This window comes from Nymphalis io, chromosome 30 (genome assembly GCF_905147045.1).
Source record: "Nymphalis io chromosome 30, ilAglIoxx1.1, whole genome shotgun sequence".
NCBI lineage: Eukaryota > Metazoa > Arthropoda > Insecta > Lepidoptera > Nymphalidae > Nymphalis > Nymphalis io.
Genome location: NC_065917.1, coordinates 5,540,485 through 5,559,129, shown reverse-complemented (window position 1 = coordinate 5,559,129; position 18,645 = coordinate 5,540,485). Strand labels below are relative to the sequence as shown.

General features: G+C 32.8%; 3 protein-coding genes across 3 annotated transcripts; 1 reads left to right on the top strand and 2 right to left on the bottom strand.

Moving 5' to 3' along the window:
- Nucleotides 1–1,303: 1,303 nt before the first annotated feature.
- LOC126779988 (inactive peptidyl-prolyl cis-trans isomerase shutdown-like) lies at nt 1,304–5,312 on the bottom strand. Its single transcript, XM_050504222.1, has 6 exons — nt 5,162–5,312; nt 4,441–4,557; nt 3,539–3,687; nt 3,131–3,246; nt 2,465–2,667; nt 1,304–2,352 (listed from the first exon to the last, which is right to left on the bottom strand). The coding sequence occupies exons 1-6, from the start codon at nt 5,212–5,214 to the stop codon at nt 1,605–1,607; spliced, it is 1,386 nt and encodes a 461-aa protein (XP_050360179.1). The 5' UTR covers nt 5,215–5,312; the 3' UTR covers nt 1,304–1,604.
- Nucleotides 5,313–6,568: 1,256 nt separating this feature from the next.
- LOC126780142 (gametocyte-specific factor 1 homolog) lies at nt 6,569–15,478 on the top strand. The gene is made up of 4 exons (XM_050504414.1): nt 6,569–6,750; nt 11,580–11,755; nt 12,925–13,053; nt 13,346–15,478. Exons 2-4 carry the CDS (start codon nt 11,582–11,584, stop codon nt 13,472–13,474), a joined length of 432 nt encoding a protein of 143 aa, XP_050360371.1. The 5' UTR covers nt 6,569–6,750; nt 11,580–11,581; the 3' UTR covers nt 13,475–15,478.
- Nucleotides 15,479–16,811: 1,333 nt separating this feature from the next.
- LOC126780043 (protein HGH1 homolog) lies at nt 16,812–17,981 on the bottom strand. Its single transcript, XM_050504297.1, has one exon. The coding sequence runs from the start codon at nt 17,908–17,910 to the stop codon at nt 16,828–16,830; it is 1,083 nt and encodes a 360-aa protein (XP_050360254.1). The 5' UTR covers nt 17,911–17,981; the 3' UTR covers nt 16,812–16,827.
- Between the last annotated feature and the right edge of the window lie 664 nt (nt 17,982–18,645).

Genomic DNA, 18,645 nt, shown 5'->3' with positions numbered 1-18,645 from the left:
AGACACGCACACGTCCAGAAACCCACACCCACATACGAATATATACGTTAATATTATACATAATAAAATGGAGGTACTTACAACGTGGAACGTGGACCTATTATGTAATTATTTTAATTGACAAATTACCAACGACATGTTTAGTTAAGTATCGCTGTGAAGGGACTATTTTGTGTACGTGCTGTATAAATACATATTTTAGAAAATTATATATATAAAAATATATTTTATAAATATATATTAAAAAGTATTAAGTGTAACAGAAAAAAAAGAAAACAAAAAGAAAATCAAAACAATAAAACTATACTTATATATATACTATATACTATACATATTTTGATACTCACAGAGTATAAATATTTTTTTTCTTATTAAGTAATTAAATAATAGATATATGGAATTTAAAAAAGTTAAAAAACATTTTACATATAGAAAGGCAAAGATCTTATTAAAAAAGACTAGTCCACTAATATCCTATATCCTATCCTATACTAATAATGTTTGTTTGGAGCAACCACGGAATATATTTATTTGGCATTTAAAAATTGCTTAATTTTTTTTTTTGTGTAAATAACAATAAAAAATTAAGACTTTCGACGTAAATTCGTCTAAAATACACTTTTTTAAAAAGTGAAATTGAACCGACTGTAATATGCTTGTTTATTTAACACTTTACTGTTTTAAAATAAACTTTACGTTGTATAAATGATTTCCCTTTCTATCATCAGCACTTTCACATTAGAAAGAAGAAGACGAAGTGTGTGTAAGTTAATGTTATGTATTTACTTTATCCCTTGTGTCGACATCATACTTCTGTGTAGTTTTAATCAAACCATAGACAAAAACAGACATAGATAGAGGACAAAACAAAATGGCAAGTTTATAAACATAAAAATAGTGAATTTGTTGATAAATATTTGAATAATAATCTGTCCGGTTCAGTCTATCAGATTTATTTACCCTAATTACTTTTATAAATGCAAAGTTTGTTTGTTTGATATGCTTTCAGATTTTAACTAATCAACCTGTCAAGTCATTGGTAAATTTTGCACGTCAGGTGTACAGAAAAGAAGGGTAGGGTATAGGGTATCAACCTTCCCCTGCGAAACCGAAACAGCCTGTGAATGTCCCACTGCACACATGTGGCAGAATTTCAGTGAAATTAGACACATGCAGGTTTCCTCACGATGTTTTCCTTCTCCGTAAAGCACGAGATGAATTATAATCACAAATTAAGCACATGAAAATTCAGTGGTGCTTGCCCGGGTTTGAACTCACTATCATCGGTTAAGATTCACGCGTTCTTACCACTGGGCCATCTCGGCTTTTAACGTCCCCCTACTACTATCATATCCTACTAGAATCAAAATCTAAAAAAAAATCAATAGATCCGTGTCTGTAAATCCTGTTCCTAACCAGTATTATAAATGCGTTCCAATAGTTCAACGGTTTAAATGAAAAAAAAAGACGTGAGGTCCAAGGTACCGTAGTTGCGCCATTTTGTCTCCAACTTCGTGACATTAATACTACAAAGTAACTAAATCTAGTTATAACAATTAAAACATAAATCTCCATGAGTGCACAAAGCATATTAAATAAAAAAATTACGTATTAGCCTTTTTTACAACGGAAATCCTTTTCCTCTTCCCCTTCCCCTCCTCTAACACGACTAACCCTTCGAATTTTGAACTCAGATCTTTTATACATTCAACCTCATCCTTCGTCAAACCAGGCGGCAAATCGAATTTAGCATATTCCGCGTTTCCCGCCAAATTCTGACACATGTCACTGACGCCATTTTTGAAACTGTCATCTACGTTATAGACAACAGTTTTATTCGTTGACGAACACTTGAACGCGTTCTGCCACAAATCTCTCTCCTGATCAGCGGATTTCAAGTTATACTTGTCTAAGTTCGCAAGCGCTTCACCTATCTCTTTGTTTTTCGGTTGCAATTTAAGCGCTTTCTTGTAAAATTTAACAGCATCGTCGTACTTACCCAGCATCTCGTGACCTTTGGCGTAATAAAACATAATTTTGCAGTGTTTCTCTATGTCTACCATGTATTCTAAGCAGGCACACATATTGAGCACATGTTTGGGTTTATTTAATTTATAATAACAGACGGCTAAGTTTGTGTAGGCGTTGACTTTTAGTTTTTCAATTTCGTCTCTTTCTAGATCATTCTCCGGCTGTGATATGTTCATTATGGAAATTGACTGTTGGTAGTTTTTAATAGCTTTGAAATATTTCTTCTTGGAAAACAAATCTTTGGAGTAATTGTGAAGAGATTTCACAGTTTTCATTGTTACTTCATACTTTTTCTGCTCCTGTGACGGTAGATCATTGAACCTGGGAGCCAAATTAACTAATAGTATATTATTATTATTTAGCACTTTTGTATTAATTTAGTACTTAAAGAATACAGAAAGCCTTTCTAGAGAGGAATACTAATGAAACTCACCTCGTAATCGCCTCAACATCGTCCACATCATACAATGATATAACGAACAACGCGGGCTCCGGTCTAATCCTAGGCGGAGCGCCCTGGAGCCCCCATGCCATTCTCGGCTGCAGCAGTAGAAGGAACCTAGCCCTCGGTCCTTTTATACAAGTCAGACCTATTTCAAGGCCTGGTAGAAACCGTCCTCTGCCTAACCGCATGCGCTACATTAAAAAAAAAGAAGCAATTCAATAGAATAACAATTATAATTGATTTTAAGCATTTAAAAAATAGGTCTTTTTACTTTGAAATCATTTCAATAATTAGCTTCAAGTCACATAAAGTCCATTGTACAAAAACTTTTAAAAAAATAAATGAAAAACCTATACCAGTGCCAACTTTCATGGTCTGAAAGTCTACCAATCTAAATCCATCAAACATATACACCAATATCCATTTATATACAGAACAGGCACTTTCATATTTGAGCCAGCCCACCATTCCGAACGGTTAGAGTGGAATTGTATTAGCCTCGGTCGGTTATTTGTAAAACAATAACCTTGCAGGATGGTACATTACCGAAAGCAGACAAACACATATATGATAGCAAGTGTCTTGAAAGCAAAAATCTTACTTATATTGGCCTAGCTCTCATTCGCCTTGTATGGAACTGCTTACTATACATACCAATGGTGCACCACTATTCATCGTGAGGCTAGAGTCGAACGGAATTTTCGCTTTTTCAAAATAAGCTGCATAGTGGATAGTCACCATCGCATCTACTGGTACCAGCGGACCTTTGCCTATAAGAAAAATATCTGTTTAATAAAACAAAACCGATTTCACACCAAGTTTCAATAAACAGAGGAATTTATAAAACCAGCTGACCAGAAAAACCTTTTTGTAGCTGAACCTTCCTCATGTAACATTCCATCTATTGGTAAAAGCCGAAAAAAAATGCATTCGGTGGTTTTAGAGTTAAACGCGTACATACAGACAAACAGAAAAACGTGGCGGGGGGTCTTTGTTTAATAATATGTAGCGATATAGTAATATACACAAGCAAACTAAAGAAAATGATAAAAATAATCATACCTTCCTCTATGATGAGCATTTTGACGTCACCGCTCGATATGCAATCCACCATCTTTGACGACAGATCGCTGAACGAGTGATACTCTGGACAGGAGAGCAATTGTTTTTCTGTTGTTCTTTCTATATTCTTGAACGCGTCTTCTGATTCACTGTAACATTATTATAAATAATCTGACTACCTGATCCATCTAGCAGTTTGTTTATAAGGCTGCAGAACCCTGGGTTAAAAATAGGCAGAGTCAGCGGTACGGAGGTGCCAATAATTAAATTTATTGGGTTTTTACAGGGCCTAGCCTAAAGTCAGAGTCAAAGTAAAAATATTCTTAATTCAAGTAAGCTTGGACAAGGACTTTTGAATCATCATTTTACAATTTTAATATAAAGCTGCCACTGGTTCAGAATTTAGATTCTACCAAGATTAGCCAGCAAAAAACTCAGTACTTAATTCTATCTTGTATGTTTGAAATGTATATTGTACAATATTTATAATTTTATTATATTCTTTATTAAGTTTAATTATTACTCTCTAAATAAATACATTGAATCATAAAATGTATATTTTATTGAGTCTATTAAATAGTTTTGTGATTATCCTTATGTTTTATGATTATTCAGGTATGTTATTAAACTAATTATTTATTCTTAATTTTTTTAAGTTATTTTACGTCATTTAAGTCTAAACTTGAGCGAACCAACATTCCTGCCATCTCCATCAAATGTGAAATTAGTGTTATAATCTGTACTTAGTTTTTTTTTTTCGTATTCCTAGTTAGATACCACCAGGCAAGATATGAGTCTTAAAATACACAGTCAGATATAAGAAACTCACCAAATGGCTCAAAATACTTAAGGACTTTAAATATGGAGCTTTGTTGACAAATAAATTAAAAAAATTAAAGTACCTATCACTATCTCCAATGTCAGGACACAAGTCGTCATCGCAATTAGTCATGAAGCTCATATTTGGTTTCTTGAAGTCCATATCTAAATGAAATTCTGAATTACCACTTATTAAATCTCTGAAAAAAAATTTTTTTCTTGATAAATTCCTGCTTAAAAATATTGTTTGGTAGCAATATTATCACTTTCGTTTAAGCAGAGGCAAGCACCACTGATTTTCATGTGCATAATTTTTGTTTATAATTCATCTCATGCTTGACAGTGAAGGTAGCATCGTGAGGAAACTTGCATTGTAATGTAATTCCGACACGTGTATTCCATCAACCCGCAATGTAACAGCGTATTGGAATAAGCTCCAAACCTTCTTCTCAAAAAAAGTAGAGGAGGCCTTAGCCCAGCAGTAAAACATTCACAGGCTATTACTGTTTACTGTTTAGCAGATTGATTTGATAAATATTTTAAAATATATACATACCTTATTTCAGTTAATAGGTTTGTATTGTATTTGGTATGTATAAACATCAAGTTTTCTTAAAAAATACAAATTAAAATAATTTTCCAATTACATTTTTCTTTAAATCCATTCATTTTTTAGTTTAAACCATACGTAGCATATTATAAATAGTAATATAATATTATATTAATTTACGATATTGTAGCTGAATTTGCAAAATTATAGATAAAAATTACGAAAAAATAAGTTACTACTATGATGATACATACTTTAATTTTACCCCTGAAGAAAGTTGCACGGGATCCTTAAAAACTTCTTCCATCTTTGATATTAAATTGTAAATACTATTTTGTTATAGGTTATCGGTATGCAAAATATTAATAGACACAAGAAAATTTGTATTTGTATCTGTCAACGGCACAAACGGCACAGAATGTTTGACAATTGATTTTTTTAAATTTCTTGTAATAGCTATGGATATAACAGTTTTGTAGCAAAAAAAACACAAATATTTAATATATATTTATTTTATAGCATATCATATTAAATATTAATACTTTATCTTAATCAGAACTGTCCAGACAAGATTAGATCGCGTGCTATTACAAATCACTGTTAAGTGTATAGCTGTATATAGAATGGAGGGCCGCAGAAACAGTTAGAAAAAGTTATTTTATTTTTAGTGTAATGACTTACGGCACTGAATACGATTTTGTTAAACCATTCGTACAAAGAAATAAATACTGAAGTCTTTGTCAACTAATGTAAAGTGTAATAAATTAATTAAATTATTATAATTAATTTATTTTAGATACCATAAAAGTAAAACAATGAAAATTTACCAAAAAATATCAATGGAATATTTGCGTAATTGTGGTAGATTAAAAACATGTCGTGACTTAAGTGAGAGACCACTCGAACAATTTAAAAAAAAAACTTTATTCAGTAAGTATAACTCATCTGGTACACTAGTAGCTTTTTTTATCTATTTTAATAGTTATTCGGCTTAAATAGTAGATTAATAACATAATATGTGCTAATAAAACATTGACTAAATTATACGTGTCTGCAAAATAGAGTATTTAATATTAACATAGTAATGGTTGCTGAAACCATTATACCCTATGAGTTCCTGATCGATGTAATCGTATCGCTGATATCAACAAGATCGTCTGACCTGTTTGATTACGATGATGTAACTCGCGGGCTGCACATATAGTAGTTTCACAACCGCACGATAAAGTGTTAGCAGTTACTATCTTTTAAATTTGATCATATTTGACATATATATAATGAACGTTAGTTTTACGGGCCCTGTTACGATAACTGCCTGGCTTGTGAACCCTGATTAGTCACGGGATGTGGCTTGAACAGCCCGGATTTGAAATATAAGAATAATTCTCTTTACGTTCTATTAATGTTTGTGTAAAATATAAACATCTTGGCACTAGTATGATATTATCAGCTATTATAATTGATTTTTTTAATTAAATAATATAAATTGTAAATAATTTACAATACATTTTTGTTGGAGTTTTAGCTAAATCACAAAAATAACTCAGTATTTTTGTAAATATCGTTATAGCTAGCAACCCTAAGCGGTAATTATTAACGACTTGGAACTCTATTTACTAACGTCCAGAGCAGATATGTACCGATTAATAAATTGATTTATGTCAGTTGTAAAATTGAGATCAAAATATTGAGAGTAGGTATGGCCTAATCATTTATTGAAAGTACCTCCTCTTGGCTGCATTGATCTATTCCATCTTCAAATCTTCAGGGCACTTAGGCAGTCGACGGTCAGTCAGAAATTCATCCCTGTTTCAGTGAAATTGAACACCAATTGAAGTTAAAGGTAATTATTATAACCATATTGCTAAATTATCAAGTTAACAATGTACTGTGTAATTAAAACAATATTTTAGCTTTTTACATTCATTTAAAAAAAAACGTTAATTTAAAAAACGATCTCACGTTTTTGTAATTGTCGTATTCGAGAAGAGTAAATTACAAAAACAAAAATCCACTTAAAATGTTTAATTACATATTCTAATCAGAATCTTTTTTCACCACTTGACTCTAATGCTAATCGATGAAATAGAAGGATTGCGTTGAAGATCTGCACACAATCTACTCCATCCCAGCTAAAGTTTTCTCAATTTTTTTATTTTTATAAAAAGAGGTAGGCTGATGGACATTGGCATTGTAAGAAATGTTAACCATAGCTTACATTACCAATGCGCCACTTTGGGAACTAAAATGTTATGTCCCTTGTGCCTGTAATTACACTGGCTCACTCATCTTTCAAACTAGAATGCAACAATACCAAATACTACTGTTTTGCAGTAGAATATCTGATGAGTGGGTGGTACCTACCCAGACAAGCTTACACAAAACTTTATCCCTTTATTATTTATTATTATCCTAAACTTATTATTACTTATTTTTATTACTATTTGTCACGCAAACGCAATCCTAATCCTGACTAATATAATAAATGCGGAAGTGAGTTTAATTTGTATGCTTTCACATTTCAACCATGAAATTACGTAATCATACCAAACATCTTTCTCATTCATAACTCGGATGCAAAGCCACGATCAAAAATGAACGCTTCATAAATAGTGTTTGAGTTTGAGCATTGCGAAGATAATTTTTATGAGGGTATTTTTGCATTTATTTATAAAATATATCAATTTTAAATATGTGATATCTGTGACATTATATGTGATTGAATGATATATTATATATGTAATACATAATTAAGGTGTTAATTTGAAAATTTCAACAATATTTGCCAACGTAAAAAGAATATTTTAATTTTGTTTCATAATAAATGTTTAAATTAAGGCACATACCTACAAGTAAAAAGCTTGACGGATGACCTTTTCGAAGTCGGCTATTTAGATTTTTTTCTGAAAAGGAATACAATAAAACAACTATTCTAAATTTTTGGAGAATAACCTAGAATATTACCAAGAAATATAAATCACCAACCTTGGAAACTACAATGTTGTGTCTGTAAAAATTTGAAGCATATGTTTCAAATATGCATATATTATACTTTATCTCTCTTTAAAATGAATATAATAGTTAGGGTAGTTTGAAAAAATGGGAAGTCAGCGATTTTCTTTCCAATGTTACCAGTATAATACTTTTTTGTCTATTAATAATATCCTCCAGACCGATTTTGGCCACGGCAGCCAATCTCAAGATAGATTAGCCAACTGCACAGGACATATTATAGTGTTCATGTGTGTGCGTAAACACAGGTGCACTCTCTATTCCCTCGCTCTCATAATCCGATGGGACGGCAATCCCATAATAAATACTACTGCCGAATAGCAGTATTTAGTATTGTGTCCCGGTTTTTAGGGTGAGTGAGCCAGGGTAACGGCCACAAGGGGATATAACATCTTAGTTCCCAAGGTTGGTGGCGCTTTGGTTATTTAAGGAAATATTAGTATTTCTTACAATACCAATGTCTATGGGTGGTGGTAACGATTTCGTCCCATTTGTTGGCCCATATGTTTGCCTATTTTATATATAAAAATAATATCCGGATCCTATATTGAAAGCGTGATGCAAAATTATTAAGAACCCTGCGTAGGCGGGTAACGGGCAATGCGCAGTTGTCAAAATATTGATCGTCTATCACGTGCGACTTCAGTATACAGGCCCCTGGAATAGGACCCCCTCCCGCTACCCCGCGCCCCACATCTGCTTTATTCTCTCAGTACCGATGGCATATTTGTTAACGCTGCATCCATTACGCAATCACAGCGAGGTGTCTATTGTATCTTTGTTTCAAGTATGTATATACACTGGCCTCCAAAAAAATCGACCCACCTACATTTTTTGTAAAAAAGCTATCGTATGGTTTTAAACTACCACATATTTATATTTTTAAGATTGATAATGAAAAAATGCAATTGTAGGATTGTACAAAAACAGAAATAGTGCGCAAAAAATAGGTTTTTAGGTAAATATGTGAGAAAATACGAAAACACAAAATTTTACGCAATTTTATTTTTTGTGTACAAAACGATTATGCCGTTTGTTTTTAAATTTGGGGGCCTAAATCTTACTTTAATAGGGAGTGTTTCCTCCTCTTGACCTAATCACTGCCTGCATACGCCTATAAAGTGACCTGATTAGCTTTTTAATGTCTTCCTGTGGGGTCCGTTGCCATTCTTCAGTTAGGGCAGCTTCCAGTTGATTCAGGGTTTCTGGAATTGGATTTCGTGCTGGAACCGTACGTTTTAGCTGGTCCCAGAGGTGCTCTATCGGGTTTAAGTCCGGACTATCGGCTGGCCACTGCATAACTGGAATTTCGACTTCCCTGAGATAGTCTTTAACAATTTTAGCGACGTGAGGTCGTGCGTTGTCGTGCATAAGTTGGAAATTATCCCCAATATATCCAGCGTAAGGCATCACATGAGGCTCCAGAATGTCCGTTATGTAAGTTTCAGCATTAACAGCACGATTACGGAAAAAAACCAGCTCTGTGCGTCCCGTCAAAGAAATACCTCCCCAAAACATTGTAGAGCCTCCACCAAATCGGACTGTTTCTCGAATGCAACACTGAGAGTAGCGTTCACCTGGCCTTCGCATGACGTTACGTCGTCCATCAGAGCCTACTAGAGACATTCGGCTTTCATCACTGAACAATACTGTCTCCCATTGGTCCAGTGTCCAATCGACGTGCTGCCTAGCAAATTGTAGTCTTGCTTGTCGATGGGATGCTGTGAGTTTTGGTCCTGTTGCTGGATTGTGAGGGGTTAAGTTTTGCTCTTGAAGTCTTCTTCTTACAGTATTTTCACTCACAGACACTCCACGACTTTCTCGGAGTCTACCTTGAACCTCAACAGCCGAAAGATGTCGGTTTCTTAAAGACGTCAAACAAATAAAACGGTCATCGGTCGGGTTCGTGACACGCCCCCTGCCAGATCCTGGTCTCCGGCGATACTCCCCTGTCTCCAAGTAGCGTTTGTACACTCTTCGCACCGCTGAACGACTTAATTTTAGTGTTCTAGCCACATTTCGCTGACTTAACCCCTCATGAATAAGAGCTACGACTTGAGCAGCTTCTGCTTCAGTAGTATCCATTTTTTATGTTTAAACTTATTAAAATTATTGTTTCAACAAAGTTTCATACACTTAATCAATAATAAACATCGAATCGAGATGATTCCGCGTTAAGAACTGGAAATAAACTAACCATGCACTTTGTGCACAAAGTAACGTTTTCTTATCAATACTTTAAAAATATTCCAAATATCCTCAATAACACTTACAACTCCTCCAAATCAATATCAAGTGGGTAATAAAATGTTAAATGTATGTCCCATAAGTAAAACAATCCACCTAGGTCGTCGCATAGTTAAGATAACAACTTTGTAAGTAAAAAAATACGGGTGGGTCGATTTTTTTGGCGGCCAGTGTATATAATTCATAAGTCATAGTTTCTAGAAAAATCTTTGATGGTAAGAAAAGGTAAAGGCCTGTAAATGGTGGCCTCATCTCCGTTTAATTAAGTTTAGGAGCTTATTCTACCACACTGCTTCAATGTGGATTGGTGGACACATTTGGAGGTTTTATATCTTTCCTCACGTTTTCCTTAACCGTCGAGCAAGAAATAAATTATAATCACGAAAATTCAATGGTGCGGGCCCAGATTGGAACCCACAATATTCGGTCCACTGGACCAATTTCGGCTTGTTATTATTAATTATTAGCGCTTTCACTGCAGTCTATTCAAATACGTACAACACACCTGGTTCCAAACAGAAAAATCCATTCGTTTACGAGGTACGATGCCACAGACAAACAGATACACATGTGGGTTAATGTCACCGACGTGACGTCACCCGGTGGATGAGAGACGTCGAAGTTGATGGCCAATGAAATAATTTCTAATATTATAATTAATATATTCAAACATGGAATTGCTAATGAACTATCTGGGCTCTTATTAATTAGTTTAATCTTTTTTATTGATTAAAATCGCCCTTTTCTGTACAAAGTTAAACTTTAAAAGCAAAATCTTATCTTTATATGAAAAAATTGTAGAGAAATCGCTACAGGCATTCTGAGACACACGAAGTAGAAGAATTGATTATTTCATATAATAAGAAAAATATATTTCACTTATTAATATGATTCTATATAGCAACTAAATACGCGGCGCACACACAGACACACACACAAACACACACAAGGAAGTAGAAGAGGGGCATGACGTCATAAGAGATGACGTTTGCCGTCACGGCACACGCTAATGGATGTTTCAGACCAATCTCTGTTACGCTTTCAAGGCTAAACCACTGAACCGATTTTGATAAAATTTTAATATTGAGCAAGTTGAACCCCCCAATGATCGAAATAAGCAATTTTTTTTAAACCTATATCCCTACCAAGGGGCAGAAGCTGCGGGCAAATACTATTGATATATTTATTATGTGACTACCTTCAATGTACAATTACATTGGCATATATAACAATGACAGCCTGTTAATGTCCCAATGCTGGACTAAGGACTCCTCTCCCTTTTGAGGAGAAGGTTTAGAGGTTATTCCACCACGCTGCTCCAATGCGGGTTGGTAGAAAACACATGTGGCATAATTTCAATGAAATTAGACACATTTGGCATATATGTTTACATGCAATTTTTTTTTGTTTCAGCAATGGCCCATCCGTCACCCTACCAAATGGTAACATGCCCTTACAACGAGACTCACCAGTTGGAGCATTACCGAATGCACATCCACCTACAAAAGTGCAGGAAACAATATACCGGGTACAACAAACTCATCTGCCCGTTCGATACGACGCACGTAGTTAATGATGTCGAGTTGGACGTAAGTGACTTATACTTTTGTAATACTTGCTAATCGCCGAGATGGTCCAGTGGTTAGAACGCGTGAATCTTAACCGATGATCGTGGGTTCAAACCCGGGCAAGCATTACTGAATTTTAATGTGCTTAATTTGTGTTTATAATTCATCTCGTGCTCAGCGGTGAAGGAAACCTGCATGTGTCTTATTTCACTGAAATTCTGCCACATGTGTATTTCACATATAAGCTCCAAACCTTCTCTTCAAAAAAAAAAAAAAAGGAGTGGCGGCCTTAGCCCAGCAGTGGGATAATCACAGGCTGTTAGTTACCTTATCGTCCCGTACATAATAATTTGCGTATAATCCGTTCTCAGTGAGCGTCTACGTCAGAAGGAGTAACTGTGACAAATTTCAAGTCAATCGGGCGGATTGTTTAGGAGATCTCGTGATGAGTGGTATTTCGCTTATATATTTATCTATATATATATATATATATACATATATATATATTCCATATATAACAAGTGAAATAAACAAATTTGACGTTTAATTAACATAATTTTTTCACGACTAAGTAATAAATTGACGGATTTGTGAAAAATATTGCGTTTTGATTTTGAGCGAAGTTATCTGAAATGTGATATGTATATACATATATTATATAATAATATATATAATAGGGTTGTATTATAAATAGGAATATATTAATCAATAACGTATTGTAGTACACATTATGGCTAATTATTAATAATTAATGTCCTCCAGACCGATTCATATATATATATGTATGTATGTATCCTGGGACATTATTCACTAAGCAGAGCTTGGAAGAGCTTGGAGCGTGCTATGAAAACCAGACAACTGATATACTATATATACTACTTTTCTTTTGTAAATACATACTTATATAGATAATTACACCAAGAGTCAGGACAAACAGACATGTTCATGCACACAAATGTCTGTCCTGGGAAGGAGTCGAAGCCACAACCTTCGGCGTGAAATCAAAGTATCTACCAACCACGCCAACCGGCCCGTCAAATATAGTGCACGAGTGTGTGCGCAAACACAGATGACAGACTCTATTCCCTAACCCTCATAATCCGATGGGACGGCAATCCGACCGGAGAGTTGCTCACAATATGGAACAAGTTTTTAATATTTCGTAAGCATATATATATTTTTCGTTCCAGTATCATGTGAGCATGTGCAGCCAGAGAGGGATGCTGGATAGCCAATTGTACGTGATGGATAGTGACTTCCGTCCAGCTGTCGAAGTGCAACCAGTCCCGGTGGTCGAGTGCGAAGAGAATTGGGAAGACGTAAGTCGTTATTTTACATAAAATGTAAGGACGAATGATTTTTGATGAGTAAACATTTAAGCGCTCAGGCAGATGACGTCAGCGTAAGATTAACTATTGTGTTAATGTGTGCGTGATATCTGTATATGTTTACACATCAATTCTCGTGAGTATCATGGCACTCACACTAAAAAAAATTTAAAAAGGGACTAAAAAAAAAAAAAGATTTTTTTTTCGGCATAAATTGGCAGGTATACTAGATTGAAATGTTATCGTTGAATCGTGAGCATTCAAATGATTGTTTATTTCACAGTTCAATACTGAAACATACAAACCTGATCCGGCGAAAAAAGCTCATATTATAAAAAAAATAAAAGGCGCAACGCCGTCCGAGAGGCGCAAGGCACGCATGGAAGGCATTGCAAATTATCGACCGCTTTAATAAATATATTTATTTATTTTATAATTTGCAATTTGAATGATAACTATATAGATCTATAGTTATAAAGTTTTAATTCAATTCAGTTGAGATAGATGTGCGTTTTTGTATTTAATCAAATAAAATAACACTTATTAATTTTTTTTTTGTATGTGTAGCGAAGAGTACTGGTTTGAAATTGGGACATTCTAGAATTTTTGTAGCGAGTTCTATTTTCAAATTTAATCCAAAAACAATGCTATATAGAGAATCTGTTTTAAGGTCGATCTATATCAATGTATGTTAGTGTCTAATTCTGATAAGACTTATTAAGATTGGTAACCAAGTTTTTAAACCTCTAAACATCTTCCTCCCAAGGATATTAGAGCATAGACAGCTACAAAAATAGGTTCGGATAAGATTACGCTTTAGTCATAGACAAAATATTATTATTCGAGACACGCTCAAGACAATGTTGCCAATCTTAAAAACATATATATGTATATATGTTAAATTTTAAAAATGTAATTTAAGCTGAATTGTAATTGTCTATTTTTCTATGGAAGCGTCCGTCTTGTAATCTTATTTTGTCGTAACGTAATGTTAGATTAAGATTTTTTTTTAGGTTTATTGTTTTATTAATTTACATTGTGATAAATGTTGACAGATATGAAAAATCATTTATCTACGAGTAAGTTGTGTTTAGAGATTAATTTTATCTCTATTATGAATAAATATATTTTTTTTTATTCATTTGACTTTTGAGGTAAACAACGTGATTGAGATGATGGATAATAACCGGGGTGCTCGAATGTAAGGAATGTAGGATGTAGATATTGAAGCTTCTGCTATATATTATATATTAAACTTTTTTTTTTAATTTGAATTTCCATAATACCATCTGTCATAATAAAGAACTGCCTGGCTGTATGTGATAGCCTTTAACTTTTAAAAAAAAAAAAAAAACTTCAGAATTATATTTCTATTTTAAAAGTGTATTTGTTTTTAACAACGCTGATATACTTATGATATAAAATATAGCAGTCGCTTTTAACGTGCTAATAAATGTGTTATTAAGTAAATGTCCAGTGTAATCCCGTATATTATATTAAAATTTAAGTTTTTTTTTTAAATACGCATCAAATTGATATCTATGACCTCTCTTATTTTTGACCATAAACAAAAGTCTATCTGACGATTATATTCGGTCAGTATATGCCAGTGATGTAAATTAAGTAGTTATAAAGCGATTGGGACAAACCATTAAAACGAATTAATATCCTACACAGACAAACAGTAATGTATGATTATGTTTAGAATAACTTTTTTTATAATGTGTATGAAATGTAAGCAAACACTTAAAAGTATGGCTGTTATATAATACCATAATATGATCAAATATTTTGAGTCGTACATTGTTTTCTTAACCGTCTAGACTAGATTGGAAAAATGTAATCAGATTAATGATTACAATTACATTATGTAATCATCAATCACTAGTAGGAAAGATAAACTTTATGTATAAATGTTGTTCAGGTGCCGTTTAATTGGTTAAACAATGCTGTCTCTTTTTTTCGTACGTTACCAACTATGGAAGAAAGAGATAGAATAAGTGTCTGAATAAACGTTTAATTACAAGTAAAGGGCGTAAGTTTAATGTGTTAACATTGTCGACATAAAAACGCAATTTTATCACAAATCCATAATGAATACCTTTGGTTTTAGATCTCGATGATGATTCAAGTTCAAAGCCGTCTATTTAAGTTTTCTCCTGCTATTATAATAGGCTAAAGTGAAACAGTGTTAACGTTACTTAAAATGTCGGGTTCGAATCAAGCAAGCACAGATATTTAAAACGATATCTTGCGTGTCTATGGTTTTACATTTTGTATATATTATAAAGAAACAGTAACATTGATTTTTATTAATAAATGTTAGATATAAATAATACTGAATTAATGTATTCTTGTAATATTATTATATATTATTATAATATTATTTTCAAGCAGTTACCAATTATTGGATTTATATAAATCTAAATGTGAATGATTTGATGGTTTTATTTATTTGTCTGCCATAACACTACCTTCCCCTTCTCACACCAACACCATTGAAATAAAAATATTTTTACTCAGACTGACTTTTTCAAGTACTTATGAACCGTCAAACGCTACCATTATCATTACAAAGTAAGGTCATATTTGTTCTGGGACAGATTTAGATTTCAATATATTTCTTGGTATTTTCACAAACCATCAAGGAAAGAGCCTTCTCCTAAAAGGCCGGCAACGCATCTGCAAGCCCTCCAGTACGTGGCAGGTTGGTATGGCAGGTGCCAGTTTGTCCAACATAAAAAAAAAACTGATTATAAAAATGTTTTTAGAAGGCGTTTAAAATATACTTAGGTACCTCCAATTTAAAAGATTTTATATAACAAACAAAATAGTAATAATATATATAATAGTAATAATAAGCAATAAATATTTATAAATGATAAAACAATTATTCTAAAAAAAAAAAAAACTGTCTAAAAAATGAAAAGAAAATGGAAAATAAGGAAAATATATATTAATAAAAAAAATATAAATAATAATAAAATAAAATGATGAACAGATTTCAATAAATATGCCGCATCCATACTTTTGTATTCCTGAGGTGACACGGCGGGCGATATGTTTAACAAGCTCGTCGATCGTCGATCGAGAAGAAAAAATTTCTACATCTACCTTCTTTATTATGAATTTTTGTAACACTGTATGCTAGATTTTTATATTAGTTTGTAACTTTCTCATGTAAGTGAATTTCTGTAATTCTTTATGAGAAATAAATTCTTTAAACTTAAACTTACTTCCAATTTTAGTAATTAATTACTCAAAGGATATTTCGTGTTATTAGTTTAAAGCCCTTTTTGCCAAAACTACAAATTATAAATGTAATAATTGTCTATGGTACGCCTTTGGTGTTTTTTTTTTTATTTACTTTATTTATAATGTTTAATTTCATATTCACTACTAACTGAACAATGATAAATTAATTAAAGCCTAACAAAATGAACGAGATAAATATTCCGTAACATTTCACTATTGCCATGTTGTGTGAAAAAGATTTACTAAAACTTATTTAAACTGGTGCAGGATAAAGAGATGGCTAGTGTTGTGTCATTTTGCATTTTGTTCGAAATTTTTATACACATCAATAAGTGCACTTTGGGTAAAGACCAATAAAATGAAATAGAAGGTACTAGTATTTTACACGGTTGGTGCTTTGATATTTTACAAAAATAGTATGTTAAATTTGTAAACTAGGTAGATGGCTTTATAATTATTGCCAGACTGTCTAAAAAGAATAAAAAATATATAAATATGTTTTAGATGTTTTTATTTTACACTATTTATATATTCTTCGTCCATTTTCTGGAACTTTTCCGTCATATCATCAGGGATTTCCACTGCTTTTAAGTCTTCTGCCCCAACTTCGTCTTCCTTTTGTATTAAAATGTCGACAACATTCTCACATGCAAGTAATATGTTCGGATCTTTCTCCCATTTATGATACTCACGTAGTACATAATAAACTCCATTATCCCTCAATATTTCTCTACCTGTTCGGTGTGCACATAACTGATTTAACGTCTCAATTATCATCTTTCGTATATCTATATCAGCGTCCCTTTGTTTTTCTTTAGGTAAATATTGTAGAGCTATCGGCAATTTGTCCATTTCATCGTCGGGGTAATCTTCGTTACCCATCAAAGGTGATAATAGATATGTAAGCAAATCTAAATCATTACTCAACAGGAAGTTGTGGTATTTTGTGTCGAATGATAAATTTCTCAACGTACCGATAGCTCCACCTCTACGTATCACAGATTCTTCATAATTACAAAACGGTAAAAGTTTTATAAGAGGTACATATGGGTTTTCTTCTGTCAACCACTTCCGTATTCTTGGTGCACAGCTTAAATTACTAAACATGGGAGCTAAGTAATGTAACTTGGATCCTTTCTTATTATAATCTAAGTTAACGAAAACACTTAATAAGTCATTCATATGGGGCATATATATATCAAGGCAAACCTCTAATAACTTTTCTTGTCTTGTGATATTGGATAGGATCATACAGACGGCATCCGCATCTTTTTTATGTTGATCGAGGACATAACCTATGAATATTTCAACAACATTTTTCATATTGGGTTTGTATTTGAGTAGCTCAGAAGCGCCAATCGGGTTCGCAGTCACGTTAACTAGTAATAGCAACGCGTTTTTGCTAATTTCATCCACTTTATCGTTTGTTAATTCAAGTACACACTGTATAATTTTTTCGTTTTTTAAAAGAACATTAATCCCGTCTTCCGAACCGGACAGGCCCAGTAAATGATCCAATGCAATGTGCTTTAGGTCAATTCGTGATTGCGGTTTTAAGAACTGTATCATTTCATCTAGCGGATCTTTTGCCATGGTTTGTTATTTTAATAAAACTTTGAATATAACATGCGGAATAGATGTTTTTTATTTAATGAAGTGTCATTGTCAAATAAACATCAAAACTTATTAACTGACAGATAACGTCATCAGGGCTTTAAAAAATCGTAAACGTAAAAATAATCGTAATTTTATTTTCATTCAACGAGGTTAATGTTAATATTGAAATATCGGTAATAAATTAAACGTTATTTATGGTACGATTGTTTTTTATTGCATTTTTTTTTAATTTATTGTACGCGGTGGACAATTATGTTTTTATATAGTTTTAGCAAACAATAATTAAGGAAAGTAACTAATATTTACTATGCTTTAAACGTTGTATGTATGTAGAAAATTATAATAAAATATCAACGTATATTTTGCATTTAAACGATTATTTGCGCTTACATAACTAAGTATAAGAATAAACACAAAATTATTCTTTTATTTTGCTAAAATGGCGTACAATATTTCTAGGTACGCTTTACACTTTCGAATAATGTATAAGATAAGGATTATCTTTTTTACGATTGGGTATATGAATGAATCGACAAATGGTCGTAGAAAATATATTGCAGGTATTATCTAATTTATACTAATAATTAACATATTTTTCTAGCACAAATTTAAATGAGCTAACTACTATACTCCAACTATTATTTTTTTATTGAGGAAAGTGAAATATTGGAGTTGGAAAAATAAAGTATGTATGCAAACACAGGTGCAGTC